We start from the raw sequence: 16,462 nt of genomic DNA on the forward strand, positions 1-16,462 counted from the left end.
ACCCGGGGGGCGGGAGGGCTGGGAAAGGCGGGAAGGGGGAATAACCGGCTGGTGAGGGGTGAGGGGGACGTGCCTCCTGCCCTCCCGCGCCGGAGGGAAACGCACCTCCCGAGCAGAGGTGGGGATACAGTGCGTGTCTGCAGGGGTGCGTGAGAGAGGTTTGTCCGCCGGCCTGGGAGCTGAGGGGTGGGAGCTGCTGGTGCTTGGAGGAAGAGCGCTGTGATAGCACCTGCTTCATATAAAATAAAGATAATCAGGGCTAGGAAACGTGTTTTGGTTTGTTTTCTTTTTTGGGGTGGATTTTTCTCCTGCTGTCAGGACAGCCCGGCCTGGCTACGTGAATCCATTTTAACAGCCACAGACCTGAGCATCTGTCTGTGCTGCCTCCACACCGCGATGTCACTCTGTGTTGTGTTTGTTGCTGCACACTCTTTGTGTTTCCAAATAGTGAATATTTTTCACATTGAATCAGCTGTTAGAAACCAAAATGCGGAAAAGGAGTGCTTTAAGGTCAGTAAACATTCACTAGATTGTGAAATGTACCCTAGATGTTGTATTACTTACTACTTTAGTAAGTCCTGATCGATCAAAAATGTTAATAGTAGTTAGTTATTCTGCCTAATGGAGATGACAGACACCATCTAAAAGCAATTTTTTTCCCCTTATTCATTCTCTCCTGCCTCAGTCTGAAAAGGGGGAAATAGTTCCTTTGAACAAACTAATCATTGACCCAAGCTAACTACATGAAGTGGAAGATTTTTATTTTTTTATTTTGGAACTTGTTGAAGAAGACAGTGTCATGAAAACCAGGCTTAGAACTTAAGCAAAGCATGAAATGATCAGAAGGGCTTAGTCAGTAACTCCGAGCACTTCTCTAGTTCATCCTTAAAAATATTTATATATATTATTTTAAACTTATTTTTGGGGCCTGTATTATATTTGCATTTTGAAGTATGAAAGTGCTATTAATTGTTATATTATTTCTTAATTGCATTATCAATAGTTGATTTGACTCTAATGGATTCAGAATTCCTTAATTCTTACCCTTCCTTCAGCTGGCCTTAATGACTAACATTTGATCAATCAGTAGTTACTTTAAAGTAACGTAGATAGTTGGAGATGATCAAGTTTGCATATTTAAAGAATTACAGTTAGTCAGATAGTCAACCGTGCATTTTCTTAGCCAGCTGGAGGTAAAGCATGTTTGTTGTTTAAACGAATTCATGCATTATTATCTTTGTAATTTCCTTATTACAGTAGTGACTGGGGGAGTTTGTGTAATTCACTGATATTAAAGCCAGAGTCTAAAGTCAAAAAGTTTAATTTCAAACTATGCTAATGACTAAGTGCAGTAACAATGCTGAAAAGATGTGGCTTTATTGTAAGAGTGTATGTTCTGTCTCAGCTGAACACATTTAAAATCTTGCTGTACACAGGAAAAAAAAAAAAAAAGTCAAGCATCGTCTCTTGCTGCTGACTGTGCTGTTCTGTGTCCCTGTGCCTGCCCCAATTTTGCCTTTTTCATTATGTGTACTAGTTTCTCCCTTTTGGGGGTAATATTTTTTCTTCTGGGCAAGTGAGCTGATTCATTGCAAGTCAGAGGCTGCTTAAGATGTTGATTTAAAAAAAAATAAAATTGGAGGTGTGTGTGTGAAGTTTGATACTGACCAAAAAAACCCAACAAAAAACATTTTGACATACCAAAACTATAGTAGAGAAAAACAAATCTTAATTGTAAAGCATTATTATTGATCAAGTAATACTTCAACATTGCATCTTCCTCTTGTTACACAAGAATTCTTCTTTACTTTTTTTTTTTTTAGTGATGTGTTAGAAGTTTTTCTGCTGTTCTGGAATAAATTGACAGAGGTAAAATACTTGGCATTACTACTACTATCCTCAAATCTTTGCATACAATGGTAGGGGCAAAAGTCCCTGATGGTCCTGTCACATTGAAATACAGAAAGTAATTTCTTAGAATCACAGAATGACTGAGGTGGGAAGAGACCTCTGGCTGTTATCCATCTCAACTCCGTTCTCAAGCAGGGTCACCCACAGCAGGTCGCTCAGGGTTGTGTCCAGCTGGGGTTTGAGTATCTACACAGATGGAGGCTCCACAACCTATCTGAGTAGCCTGTGCCACTGTTCAAGCACCAGCACAGCAATTGTTGGCATTGGGGTTGGGGGACTGGGTTTTTGTTGTTTGTTTGTTTGTTGGGTTTTTTTAAATTAATGTTTAAGTGGAATTTTTTATATTTCGGATTTTCTCATGTTTCATACCTGAATATCAGAAAATACACTTTGTATGCACTGTGTATCTTTGTTACACATCATATTATGAATCTCATTTTCTGACAGGTTTCGTGTGCTGGGGGACTTCTGTGTAGTGGGGTGGGGGTGTTGTTGGGTTTGGGGTTTTTTTTTGTTTGTCTGGTTGGTTTTTTTTCAGAGTAAGTTTTTCATGTGGTTGTTTTTCAGAAGGTTTTCTGAGTGCGTCATTGATGTAAGTCTGAGGATTAACCATACTCAAATTATTCCAGATGAGAGTGGAGATTTGCGGAAGCTTGCAGAAAGGGAGATCACCTCCTGTGAAGAAGAGATAGCTGAGCTGAAACACCAGGTTAGATCCTCTATTTCCTTACCACTTTTAAATTAACAAAGCCAAGTTGTCTTCTCACCAAAATAAGATGAATATGATAAACTTTTCTTCTCCCCTCCCTGCCAGTTATATTCCTTGTCTGTTGTCTAAGGGAAATGAAAAATGCATGTGGTATAGAGAGCCTGTGAGTTCCTGCTTGTATCTGAAATTGTCTGAATCAATACATCTTTATGAGTAGGTGCTATAGTTGTCTAGGGATGCCATTGTGGATGTCCAGCTTTCTATCTATTGGAAACATAAAACTTGTATAGTGTTACACACACTAGTAGTTTTCAAAAAAATAGTTTAATACTATGTAACCACTTCAGATCTGCATAGATTCTACATAGTATCTGTGTTCTTTAACATAAAAATATCTTTGCATAACAAATTGGTACATATTCTTAATGTTACTTGTTTTGTAAAAGCTGGTGGTGTCACTGTTCTCTATTCCTTCAACAACAATACAACAGTCACTTTATAAATATAAAGTACTTGTGATTTTGCCAGAAGAAGGATGGGAAGTCTGTGACAAGAAACATCACCTAATGCTAGCATAGGAAGATGATTGAAAAGCATTTTCAGATCGTCCAGAGTTTTGATCCAGCTTGGAAAATTGTGATACTGGTTTTGGTTCTGGTGTACCTTTCTTCTACAGACTGATAAAAGGCTGGCTCTCCCTTTTAAAATAGTAAACTATTAATACAGCTGTGTTGTTGGACTATCCTCCTGAACATCCATACCTTCTTAGCTCTGCAGTTAAGACCAGGTTATAAAGGGTATCTGATGGAAAGGGATTTGCTCAGTTGTTGTGCAAGAACTGGCACATATCCTGTGTTGTCCTAATGCCTTGGTGCTCCTGGTAGGTGAAACCTTCTATGAAGCTTTGTAGGTCTTGAGAGAGACCTGTGTAGCTCCTGTGAGTGTGAACAGGCACAGGGAGCATTCCTGCAATGCAGCATCCCCACCCCCACCTCTTCATGACTGCTGCTGCTTCCCTGCCAGAGGCCTGAGAAGCCTTTTTCCCCTGGGCAGCCAAGGAGTTAGTGCAGGAGAGCGCAGCACAGATCGGTGACAGACTTGTCTGGCATTTTATTCTATCTCCGTTGTGGGTAGCAGTGTCAGAGGGTGTTTTTGTATTCGCAGATAGTGTTGCTCTTGATTCCTTCAGAAGAAACAGACGAGAGTGATCTTGTCATGGAAGTAACTGCTGGAGTTGGAGGGCAGGAAGCCATGCTGTTCACCTCGGAGATATTTGATATGTATCAACGATACGCTGCCTATAAAAAGTGGAAATTTGAAATATTAGAATACTTTCCCAGTGAAATAGGTCAGTAATGAAAATGCTTAATCTTTGTAACTTCTTAACATAAGTTGAAACACTCATTCAGATGACACTTGAATTTCCTGACTACAGGAAGCTAATTTGCACTAACTTAATTTTAGAAGCAGAAGATTGTTCAGCTGTCTGAGTACAGTTTTCTTCAGCTTCTGTATTTGAGAATGAAATTCCATTTCAGAAGTACTGTTAAAATATTAAAGTGCTAAAATTTAAAACTTTTCTTTCAGTAGTTACAAAAAGTAGAAGTGAAACTAAGTGTGTGGGGGAAGAAAATTCAGAAAGTGATGCAGATATGTTGTTTTAGCATTATTTTTTTTTAATTAATACAGATAATATATACTTTTTGTTTGGATATGCTGTTACACCTTGTTACTTTTTCTAGTGTTTATAGATCAGTTTGGTGGCAGGTTGAAAGTGTTTATTATTATGGACCCCTTTGCAGAGAAAATTTAAAACTATTCTTGAAATGTAAAACATCTTGAAATTATCTGTAATAATGTCATTTGGAGATTTATATAAAGAAATTGGATATTTGGATATAGCTTATCTGTAACAGCTAATGGATGAGCAAAGCAGGGGGATTGTTGAGACTTTGAGAGGAGAAATTAGAGATCTAATTATTTATTAAAGTCTTCAACTAAAATTTCACAAGTAATGAGTTTAGCAGGTTGATGCCAGTAAAAGGAAATGTTTCTCCCTTCTCCTCTCTTCCTGACTGCCTCTGCCTGTCCAAACAGTCCTACCTTTTGTAAAAAAAAAATAATCTGTTTTGCTGTCCTTTCACTTAAACTGGCAAATACTTTTTTTTTTTTTTTGCCTAGTTAGATTGATTTTTGCCTAGTTAATATGTTCAGTCTGTTCTCATGAGCTTTAGAGCTAGCGTAAGATGAGCAGCAATGTGGGGCTGAATGCAAGGAGGTGGAAAAACTAGATCTTCTGGTGATGATGAGCTGTGAAGTTGGTTCCCTGCTTCTCTTGGAACATTGTGTCTTTGCAAATACGGGGTTTGGTAGGTTTACACAACAAACTGAGGCAGTGGCACATGTTAGCTGATTTTGGCTTAACCCCATTAGTGTGTAAAGTTGTTTCACAAAGATCAGGCTGCTGAGACTTCTTTGCATTGGCAGTTGTGATTATGTCTCTTCACAGAGTATCATCATCAAGATAATCCAACTGAAAAATAATACAAAACCAGCCTTCCCTCCTTAGTTTTCAGGTGATCTAGCAGAGAAGAGGAGAAAATGCTCACAGATGCTGTGGAGGCAGAAGTGTTTGGCTACTAATGGTGGCAGTGAGAAAAACAGAACCTCCTTCCAGGATTGAGAAGTTCAGTCAGTTTAAACCACCTGGGAAACTGCAATCCAAAACATGGAGACATGCCCAAGCAGTGGCAGGGATTTTGGATTTTGACTGACAGATTGCTAGCCATGATTCTCAGCAGAATAGATTTGCTAAGTCTGTGTCAGCAGATCTGCAGGTGTATTGTTGTCAGCAAAGCTAGCACACTTTGCTTACCTACAAATTTTGCTGTGGAGGTAGGTTATGTGTTATAGAGGGTATGGATCAGTAGATGGGCACTTGTGCAGTTTCCTGCTGCTAGCTCAGATTGGTTCTGAATCTTCCCCTGTGTTCATGCTTTGATCAGTTTTTGGGTTTGGGGTTTTGATTTGATTTGGTTTTGGTTTGGGGTTGTTTTAATTTTTTAGTGAATATTTGAAGGGGAAATGGAAAAACTAGGATGTTAAGGTATTCAATCTATCAGGAAAAAATAATCTCTTTTCAGTCAACAATATAATTGCAGAGATTTTTATCAAGCTTTGAAAAATATGAAGCATCTTAGAATCGTAGAATGGTTTGGCTTGGAAGGGACCTTAACGATCAACCACACTGCCATGGGCAGGGACACCTCCCACTAGACCATGTTGCTCAAAGCTCCATCCAGCTTGGCCTTGAACACTTCCATGGATGTGGCATCCACGACTTCCTGGGGCAACCTGTTTCTGTGTCTCACCACCCTCACAGGAAAGAGTTTATTCCTAATGTCTAACATATATCTGCCCTCTTTCAGCTTGAAGCCATTACCTCTCATCCTATCTCTACATGCTTTTGTCCCTCTCCAGCTTTTGTGTAGGTCCCCTTCAGGTACTGGAAGGCTGCTCTCTTCTAATTCTTCTGTTTACATATGCCATATTTTGCACTCAATGACATTTTCAGTTATCCTGAGCATTTTTAGTTTCAGCTGTTTAGAAATTAACAAAAATAAATATCTGCAACTCTTCTAATTGAGCTTCTCATATCATTGAGCTACTTTACCCTTCTAATGTGGGTCTTTTGGTGTCTTAGACCCTTCTACCATAAGTACAGTTTTGATTCACTGTTACATATTGAGGGATTAAAAGATGGTTCAAAAGTTGGACTATATGGACATCACAAACCAGGAACTTGAAAATCTAGGTACAGGCTTGATTTTTTTCCTGAATTCATACCTCGAAAAAGGGGTACCCATATCTTCACCTGTCACATCATTTATTATGGACTTCACTTACACTTCTGGGTTCTTAAAATCTCTACTAGGACTTTGTTTCAAAAGCATTTTATTTGTAGCATGCTCAACAATAACTTTTTTTACACTTCTTAGCAGGAGACTTATTTCAGGTTGATGAACATGAACTCAGGTTTTCACAGTATCACAGTCTCCTAGAGTGGCTGCTGTTGATTCACTGAATTTACATGTTTTAATTTTGTGAGGCTTGAATTCAGTATTGTCTATTATCTAAATTTGTTCTTAATAAACTTTTTTTATGTTCAAGAGGCATTTGTCAAATAACCTGTTTGCACAGTTTAAGTGAAGGTATGGATGAGAAGAAGCTTAGTGTTACAGTGCAGCTTGTTGCTGAAAGAGGAAAGTCATGTATATTATCGATCAGGCAAACACGTTGCCAGGAGCTGAGCCAGTTCAGCCTTCAAAGCCTACAGAAATCCATTAACTTTTTTGTTTGTTTTTAACTAAATTGAATAAATGTGGTGTAGATTAGATGAGTGTAAACAATATGGGGAAAGGATCTGGATCTTTTTTATTTCATATACCAAGGAGAGAGGAGAGCTGCCCTTTCCATTGAGGTAAGACTTAGGTGGGTGAATCCCAACAGTAACATATGATGTCACCTGCAGAGCACATTTTGTTTGAAGCTTAAACTCAGCTTAGAGGTTGTCTCATCTTCCAGCCAGCTGCCATCCCTATGTTCCCTCTCTCTCTCAGCTCTAGCAGTTTTGAGGCTATGTTGTTAATTGAATCACTGATTTGGCTTAAAGACTATCTGTTGTTACTGAATAGTTTTAAGTCAGGTCTGACTCAACTTGCAGTCCTCTGATTGCAAGAGAAGGGAGTTGTACATGACTACCCATTTGGTGATAGCTCAGACCTTGGACAAGGAGTCCACACCCTCAGGGGCATTCCCTTTAACACCTTAAGTGGGAAACTGAAGTAGTACATTAACCTAGTGTGTATCTAGCCATATTTTCTCTTTGAAGCTGCTACTTTTTAAATTGATACATATTTATTTAAAAAACTTCTTGTCTAATAAGAGGAATATTTAGGAAGGTAGGATATAAATTTAGAGAAAAATAAGGGCAGTTCTAGCCTTTGTTAGTCTCTTGCAGTATATTTTCTGACCTTACTTGCATGACCACACACTATCGAAAGTGAGGAGCTGGAGATAGTTTGAGAGGTAGCAGCACTAGGGATGGCAGTGCCACTGAAGGGCATGGTTGAACCCTCGGGTTCAAAGTCTCTGGACTGTGCTGAGTGAGAGTGGAGTTAAGAATGCTTGCTGGTGGTGTTAGGCTGTTATATGCCATCCATACTCCATTTTTATGGACTAAATGAGCAAAAGCAAAGTCTGATATAAAAATGTCAAACTCCCTCATTTCAGAGAGCTCCAGAATTTGCGTGTGAGTAAGTGTGAAGATGGATGCTAAACAAAGCTGCAATTAAAAATTGGTTTCAGTCAGTTCTTAACTGACTTTATTGACCTATCCCAAGTAGTGTCACTGTGTAAAAATAGTACATTCAAGATTTAGCATGCACATTAAACCACAAAACCGTGTGTCTTTATTTATCCACTGCCTCTTGCCCTGTCATGGCAGACAGAGACACAGATGTGGAACTTGTCTCAACCTGGGTATAAGATGTTATATAAATATGATTGCAAACTTGCACCGTTGTTCTGTGTATGTCAGTTTTGAGTATAGAGAACGACATCTTAATGGAAAGGGGCAAGTATATGGTTAGTAAGAGCTAAAGTTATTTGACAGGCCTATGACATGTCTGCTAGGTGAAAGGGTTTGTTGAAATTTCATTGGATTTGGCTGCATTTCATATTAAACCTGTGTTGGTAGTAGTTGTTTTAGAGCAGTATGACCTGAATACCTGTCTTTAGAACCAGTTTCTTGGTCATCTTGTGTAAAGCACTATGGTGGCACAGGCACACTGTTGTAACTACAAACTTAAGCTCTCCTGATTATGTCTCAGATGTGGCTGCAGCTCAGATAGACAGACTGTACTCATAGTGTGTATATATTAATGCCAGGAAAAGTGAGGGAGAGAAGACAGAACATTAGCTGTTGCAGTGAACTGCTTATCAAATAATTAATACTTGTCAGTAGGGCCATAGCCTTGTGAACATTCACATTATTTTCACTCCTGATGTATCCTGGCATCTTCCTCATGTGCAGAGGTTGCTGCTTATGACTTTTTTTGTACTTGCTTTTGTATGTAAAGGAGTAAGCAAGTTTTATTACTTAACTACTTTAATTATTTTAGTTATATAAGATTATTTTAGAGTAAAAAAGAAATCTTGTGTTCATTCGACTATTGTTTGCATAGCAGTAGGATGATTTCACAGTACCTGTTAAAATGAAACTTACTGACTTAATTTGAAGATTTTGACAGATATTCTTGTTAAACTACATGCTTTATGGTCAGATTTATTTTAAATATGACAGATTTATCTTACATAATTGATATTCAATAATGGCTATACATTACATCAGTGGAGATTTAGGTATGTTGAATAGTACATTTGAATCAAAGTACAGATTTGTACTAGTAGGTGCAAAATTTTAAAAGTCAGAAGGACAAAGTCAGATGAAAAAGGAAAGAGGCAGTTCAAGCTATTTTCCATTAATGCGACTGCAAAAGGAAATATGTTTTAGTAAAGTTATGAGGGAATGTTAAATTTCTGTAGAATAAAAACATTTGCAAACCTTCTCTATGGAGGTCAAAAATGTGGCCTGTGTTCTAGCTGATTATTTTCTTCTGCTATGCAGGGCATTTTCAGATTCAACATTGTCTTCATTTTTATTTTTTTAAAAGCTGCTATCTTGTTGCTATGGTTGATTTGCTTAGTCTAGAGATGGCCTAAAAAAGTATTTCTGAGAAGTACGTGCCTTGACTGTTCCTCAGCTATAGTTTTGTGTTGCAAGACTTCAAAAGCAATGCCCTTTCAAGGTTGCTTATCTCCTTTTTAAATCATGCCCTTGACAAACCATCCCCTGTGTTGAGAATGGGATCTGGGAACTGATTAAAAACCAAAACAGGTGAAAAGTTACATTAATTTACAGTGCCATAAGTTCCCTGATCCTTCAGACTGCTGAAGGGTTTGCACACTAGCAAGCAAGAACGACCAAGAATGCCAGAAAGAAATATTGCAATAAAGTATTTATGTCATGAAATCATGATCGTGATTGTATTCCAAGCCCCAAGCTATGCAGAGCTAGTTTTTTAGTACATTGCTATCAAGTGTTTTGTCAGATTGTAAGAGGGGCAGGAATTGGAGTTCTGCTCACTCCAAGGGAGCAAAACATGAACTGAAAGAGCAAAGACAAGAAATAGGTAGGATGCATAGACGAGAATAGATAGGGAATATGAATGATATTCATCCTTTAGAGTTGTAGGTTTTCCCGTTGAATTATTAGGTACTGAACAAACAATTAAAAATTTGATGTAGTTTCCAAAGATGGCTTTCAGAATTTCATATTTATGCAAACTTAGTACTGGTGTTAAGAGTTTTACCATGGCTTATAATTGTATGTGTACATCTGTGCACGTGGTTCATGAACAATCTTTTTATGTGTTTAAAAAAACAATTTGGACTCCACAAAACAGAATTTGACAGTCCTTTTTAGACAGTGTGTGAGTATGTATGTCTGGCTTTATTTTTGAGAGTTTTATTGCATTTTCAGTATAATTCTCCATAAGTACTTAAATGGTAAATTTGTAATTTTAATAAACAAATGAGAGTGATGTTTGAATACACTGTTGGAAATATAACAGCATAGTGCCAATAGTTTTTCTTACAGATTTACAACTGTTTTTCTTCTGTATTTAAGGTGGCCTAAGACACGCAGTAGCCAGTATAGCAGGTCTGGAGGCTTACAAGTACATGAAATTTGAAGGAGGAGTGCATCGTGTTCAGCGGGTGCCAAAGACAGAAAAACAAGGACGCATTCACACCAGTACAATGACTGTTGCCATATTACCCCAACCGACTGAGGTAACACTTACCTTCTCGTATAACAGACTTTGCCATCAGCAATGCTTTTACATGCCATATTGCTGATACCCAAGTGTTTTCTGTCTTTCCTGTTATTTTATCTTAATTATTTTTTTTTATTTTAGTTTTAAGTCTTGTTTGTTTGTTAATTTTTACTTTTGTCTAAGGAAATGAAATAAAGAAGTTCTGGATTTCCTTCTAGTCCTAATCTCAAGAAAGTCACAGGCAGTTTACTATAGCTTGAAAATTCACTGTAACCACGCCTTGCATGTTTTGTGGAAAACTACATTTTTTTACAAAGTCACAACAGACTGAACTAGTTCAGAGAGCTCATAGAGATTTCTGTTAGCACTCCCGCTTTCTCCTTTTTGTAGAGTCCTCATTTTCCCCATCCAAAGTATATGGGTGCTAATTTGCCACCATATTTGCTTGGTTAAAAATAACTGGCTAAGAATTAAAGCTTTCTTTTCATCTTTGATTTGTTAAGGATGTTACTGCTTCCTATCTTCTACCAAATTTTCTTGCAACTTCCTCCCGGAGACCGTTGCCCTGCTCCAGAGCCAATGAAGGGAACATGTTCCATTTTATCTGAAAAACAATCTGCTCAAGTTCAAATATTGGTTAACTCTGCTGTAAGAGGGAGCAGAGCTTTCAGAAAAGGGGGAAGATTAATGCTAGGTTGTGCCTTAAACTACTATTTGTCTGATTTCCCGGCTTCCACCACGTCACGTTCCAGTCTGACTACGAAGATTTGTTAATATTTTTATAAGTGAATGTGAGCTACTTCTCATAAACTTTAAAAGTTTATTCTTGCCGGAATGTGCCTTGTAAAGTAAACCAGCTATACATATTTGACATCTATCTAGAAAGAAACAAGGTAAATGTGTTCTTATTTTTTTTCCCTTTTTTTTTTTTTTTCCCTCTGCCATGACAGACGAGGCTGCAAATTAATCCAAAAGATCTTCGGATAGAAACAAAGCGAGCTAGTGGAGCTGGAGGCCAGCATGTCAATACCACAGACAGTGCTGTACGAATTGTTCATGTTCCAACAGGTGCTTAATCTTTTTCCTTAGTAAAAGATCTATGTTACACAACTGCTGTATTAATTTCATTTGAAACAATGGTTTTATTTTTAAACCTGGGCAACAGTAGAGCAGAGTTTTCACACAATGTGTTTATAGTAAAAGGCAGTGTCTTGTGTCCACCCTGATTTGTGAAGACTACTGGCTTCAGTAGGTAAACCAAAACATCCAAACCAGTTTCTAGGAAGAGATTATATTTAAGGTTTCAAATAATGAAAAATAAACTGAAAAACAGAATAGGTTGAAATCTGATTATTTACCTTTTCTTGCCTAGTTTCCAAAACAGAGATCACCAACTTCCATTTGTCTGCTGGCTCCTTTCACAAAGATTACAGACATAATTAGGAGGCCCATTCTCAGGGCTCAGGTTGGGCAACTCAAGTGGGATAAGATACACCCTCAAATGCTCCCTGATTTGAGCTATCATATCTTTTTTTATTGCCATTCCTGAGCTTTTTACTTCCTTTGAGCAATCCCAAGCAGCCACTTTGACTTCCATTGCTTTTTAGCTATCCCTCTTCACTACCACAAATACTAGTCAGGCTTTATAGTGCTCTATCTTCATGTATCCATACTTTTGCCATGAAATTCTTCATATTTATTGAAGACATTAATCTATTCTAAACTTGTTGCATCACCTCATTAAAGCCAAAGGTGGACAGTGGAGAGGGTAGACTTCTTCTGTTCAAGGTATGGTGACAAAAATGTACTCCAGATTAAAAAAAATGGTTGGCTGTTGGCATGTTTGGAAAAATGCCCAACAAACTAAAATAAACAAATAATCTTAGTGTTTGCTGAAGGCCGTTATTGGTGTTTGTAATCAACATTTATTTTTTGTGGTTACACACTACAGATGGTTTATAGGGTTTCTTATATCTCTTGTTATCTCTTGACTTTCCTGTTTCACGTTTCCCAGCTTTGTTCTTTTGCTCTCTTTTCCTTTACAATTGATTGTCCTGTTACTTTTTCTACTTCTCTCAACCTAACTGTTTATAAAGCTTCACTGGGACCCAAAAAGGTGTTTGTAAACAACTCTTTCATAAAGTAATACTCTGTAATCTTATAAAAGGATACTGTAGTCTTACTAGAGTTACTTAAAATCAAATGAAATAACAACTTAGCTTGTGCTGTCTTCTTCCTGTATTTCATTTCCGTACTCCATTCTTTGGTTGTTCACTTACAATCTTAACTTGAATTCTATGTTTTGGGGGGAAAAAACACACCTTTCTTTTTTTTTTTTTTTTTAGCAAAATAGTGCCCACTTTTGTATAATCTGATCACATTCTGTATACACTCACTCTCATGCATTTTACTGCTCCTTAACTCCTGGATTTCCTGGACTTGTGGCCAGGAGTTATGGATTCTTTTCAAAGGAGTCTTCTGTAAGCCAGATCACATCACTTATCTTTTATTTCATTGTCTACCTGTTGTCCAACATATGGAATTAAATTTATTGTCTCATGCTTTAAAGCACCAGTTCAATTCAGCCAGCACTTTTCTCCCGAAATGTATCTTTAGACTTTAATAAAGCCTAGACTTTTACATTCTCAGTCCAAGTTATGTATTGAAGAAAGAATCAGCTTTTTGTCACATAGTAAAAATAATTTAGAAATTGCAAAACCCTTTTAGTATTTCTTACTGTTAAGTCTTAAACGTCATTATGTTTTTGGCAGGGATCGTGTCTGAATGTCAGCAAGAAAGATCTCAAATTAGAAACAAAGAGAAGGCTATGCAAATGCTATGTGCTAAAATATACAATGCCAAACTGGAAGAAGAAACCAAAAAGAGAAACAGTGTACGAAAGATTCAAGTAAGTTTCACTTAGTAAAGATAAAATTTTGTGCAAGTGTATGTTCTTGAGGTAACTTCTGTGTTGAACTGCAAAATAGTAAATAGAAATGTAGAGGAACGTGAGCCCAGCAAGGCAAAAAAAAATCCATTCTACTTCAGCAATAAATTGTATATTAGCCAGATTTAAATTTCAGTACTATGTTGATTCTGGAGATCTAGTAAAACAAGCTGGATTTGAGCATGAAGAAACAATAGTATTAGAAAAATATACAGTAAAATTGTTCTTCTACATGTTTGAGAATAATTGCTGCAACTACTGAACTGTTCTAAGTACTAGGTAACAACAGATTTTGGATAATTATGGAAGAAAAAGCTTTTGCCTTAAATGCTTAATATTGCATGATTTTTATAAAAAGACAGTGATGATAAACTTGTTCTTATTTGGTAGATTGGGACTAAAGGAAGATCAGAGAAGATCAGAACATACAACTTCCCACAGGACCGGATTACTGACCACAGGATAAGCAGATCAGTACATCATATTGAGTGTTTCATGCTTGGGGAAGAAATGCTAGATGAAATGATACAAACTTTGAGAGAATATGCTGATTATGAATCTTTAATGGAAATTATTTCAGAAAATGAAAAAAAAAATCTATCCTGAACATTGCTTTTTGTCAGCCCATTACAAACATGTAATGCTGACATGTATGTGTCAGCAAAGGAGTTTTCTAGAGCACTACCCAGAAAATTAAACTACTTTTCAGATTGTGAAAAGCACAATTTGTTTACTCACTTTGTTACCTTCATATGAGACATTATTGCTACAGTAGTCCACTTAAAAAGCAATTTTGAGTGGCCCAGAAGTAACTGCAGCTTTTAAACTTTCTCCACTTAGAAGATACTGATACACCAGTCTCAAAAGGTACACATGAAAAAATGAGCTATTTCTTGTTCCAGTTTTTATTTATACAGTAGCTTAAACTTCAGTACAGTGTAAAATAATCTAATGGAGAGAAAAAAAAAGTCTTTGAGTGAGGAAGAAAGTGATAAATAAATTACCTCACTACTAATCTATATTTTAAAAAATCATTTAGATGTAGCATGGGAGAAGGAGTCAAAGCATATCTCCATGTTTTCTTGGCCTTCTAGCCCTTATTAACAAACACAAAAAAAACTGTTTAGGAATATCCCTTGTTCCAAAAAAAAAAAAAAAAAAGCTGTGGAAGCCAAGTGGGAAGTTATATGAGTTGTTTTTGAAAATAATGCTTCTGTTCTTGAGTAAAAACTGAAAAGAATCATTACAATATTGTTTGCCTGTTATTTCAGTCTCCCTTAGCCTTCAATTCAGCTTCTTCTCTATGTTTTTAATTGACTCCCCAGGTCATTGATTTCTAAAGGTTATGTAGTATGAATGGCATCTTAATTGGTTTTGTCTGTTTATTTAACAGCAAAACTTTTGCCCTTCTAATCTACTGATCTATGTGTACATGTTCAGCTCTGTGGATAAAGCAAGGGTTAACCTTTTAGACTGCATTGTACAATCCCAAATACATACAGCAATACAAAACCTGCAGCTTCCAGGCCATGTTATCCCATCATGCCTTGTACCTATGCATGTGTGTGTACACACACAGAATGTATTTGAAATGTAAATACCACTAAATAAGAAATTGGAACCTAAGGAAAGATTGTTACCATGAATACAGGGATGTTTGCTTTGAGACTTCTAATGAAAATTAGTGTAATAAATTAGAATAGGAACAAAATAAGTTTGCTACAGCTAGCTTATGGGAATTAATTATTTAAACATCCTTCCTGTGTAAAAATTTACTCATTTTTATCAGTTTATCTTCTGGTATTACATTTGAGACTGTAGTTTAAACCAATGTATGGCAAAAAAACCACACTGAATCATTATTAGTGCCTTTATTAGCTTTGTTTTCTAGGAAATACTGCATAGTTACTGTGATAGAGTTCCAGATCTTTTCATTAAAGATGCATACATTATTTTAAGATGTAGGAGGCCCTGAATGCATAAGGAAAGGCATGGATTTCCTGTTGTGAGACCTAGGTGTAGGTTTACTAGGGGATTTACGATTTCCAGCTGGCACATAAGCAGAAATAAACATTGATGCATTTTGTGCATAAAATAATTAGGTATTGATTGGAACAGAAACTAGGGCTGAGGGTTTTTTTCCTACCAGATTGGTGCTGTAAATGGAAAGCTGTGCTTCCTGACTTCACTTTTAGCCAAACTATCTTACACCAATTGATGGAAAGAGAGATTCATTCTAACTTCAGCCTCATATTTCTCCAGACCAATAAGGGTTGTTAGCCAGGTCTAACTACTGGACTGCTGTGTGTAATGTAAGAGTGCAAAGGTCTTTATCACCCTAGATCTTCCCTAATGAGCCAGCCCGTGTCCTGGCTGTCCAGATCCTGTCCAACTCTTTTCTGTCTCCTGAGTGCAGATTAGATGCTTCATTGCCTTGCAAGTGGCCATCCTCCCACCAGTGGGAAAAGCCAGATATAAGGTGGTCCTAGCAGGAGGCTGACACAGGTACCCCAAAACTGGCACCAGTGTTGTACACGGTGGATTTCACTACCCTGTGTGGTATCTCCTGGGCCTGTTGTGGCAAGCTTTGTCCCATAAAGACTTGAAGACCCTTTCTTTCTCCATATTCATTTCAATGCAAGATCTGGGATCCCTGCAGGGGTGTCCATCCACTCTGCCCAGCTCCCGGCAGCTCTCCGTCTCGCTCTGCCAGCTGCTAGCGAATATACTTTAAAACAAATACAGTGCTTCCATGGGGAGGAACCCAGACGTGAGATGCACCTCCGCACTTCCCCGGCCTTCCCCGGTAGCGGAGCTTTGCGCGCTGGGAGTGTGCAGGGACGGTGCGGAGATCCAAGGAAAGCACGAACGCAGCCGTAGGTGGGCACTGGAGCGCGGGTACTGTCTGGTGCGTGGGTGGGGGGGGGTGTCAGGGCAGGACAGGGCAGGGCAGGACAGGACACGGTGGCCCCCGGCGCGGGAGGTCCCGCCCCGTGC

General features: G+C 37.9%; 2 protein-coding genes across 2 annotated transcripts in view; both read left to right on the forward strand.

The window, feature by feature from the left end:
* Positions 1-2,530: 2,530 nt before the first annotated feature.
* Positions 2,531-14,182, forward strand: MTRF1L (mitochondrial translational release factor 1-like). Its single transcript, XM_009999959.1, has 6 exons — positions 2,531-2,620; positions 3,785-3,968; positions 10,371-10,534; positions 11,469-11,586; positions 13,290-13,426; positions 13,856-14,182. The coding sequence occupies exons 2-6, from the start codon at positions 3,836-3,838 to the stop codon at positions 14,069-14,071; spliced, it is 768 nt and encodes a 255-aa protein (XP_009998261.1). The 5' UTR covers positions 2,531-2,620; positions 3,785-3,835; the 3' UTR covers positions 14,072-14,182.
* Positions 14,183-14,314: 132 nt separating this feature from the next.
* The window catches only part of FBXO5 (F-box protein 5), an 8,464-nt gene continuing 6,316 nt past the window's right edge, over positions 14,315-16,462 (forward strand). The window contains exon 1 of the mRNA XM_009999960.1: positions 14,315-14,332. The gene's annotated coding sequence lies outside the window, so the exon portion shown is untranslated. The remainder of the gene's footprint in view (positions 14,333-16,462) is intronic.

This window comes from Chaetura pelagica, unplaced genomic scaffold, assembly GCF_000747805.2.
Source record: "Chaetura pelagica isolate M959 unplaced genomic scaffold, ChaPel_1.0 scaffold135, whole genome shotgun sequence".
NCBI lineage: Eukaryota > Metazoa > Chordata > Aves > Apodiformes > Apodidae > Chaetura > Chaetura pelagica.

What these genes read in the sequence shown, in the direction of transcription:
- MTRF1L (XM_009999959.1), top strand. Translation starts at nt 3,836, where the DNA reads ATGGAAGTAACTGCTGGAGTTGGAGGGCAGGAAGCCATGCTGTTCACC. An exon ending in TATTACCCCAACCGACTGAG is followed by an intron (nt 10,535 to 11,468) that starts GTAACACTTACC and finishes CTGCCATGACAG; the next exon opens with ACGAGGCTGCAAATTAATCC. An exon ending in ACAGTGTACGAAAGATTCAA is followed by an intron (nt 13,427 to 13,855) that starts GTAAGTTTCACT and finishes CTTATTTGGTAG; the next exon opens with ATTGGGACTAAAGGAAGATC.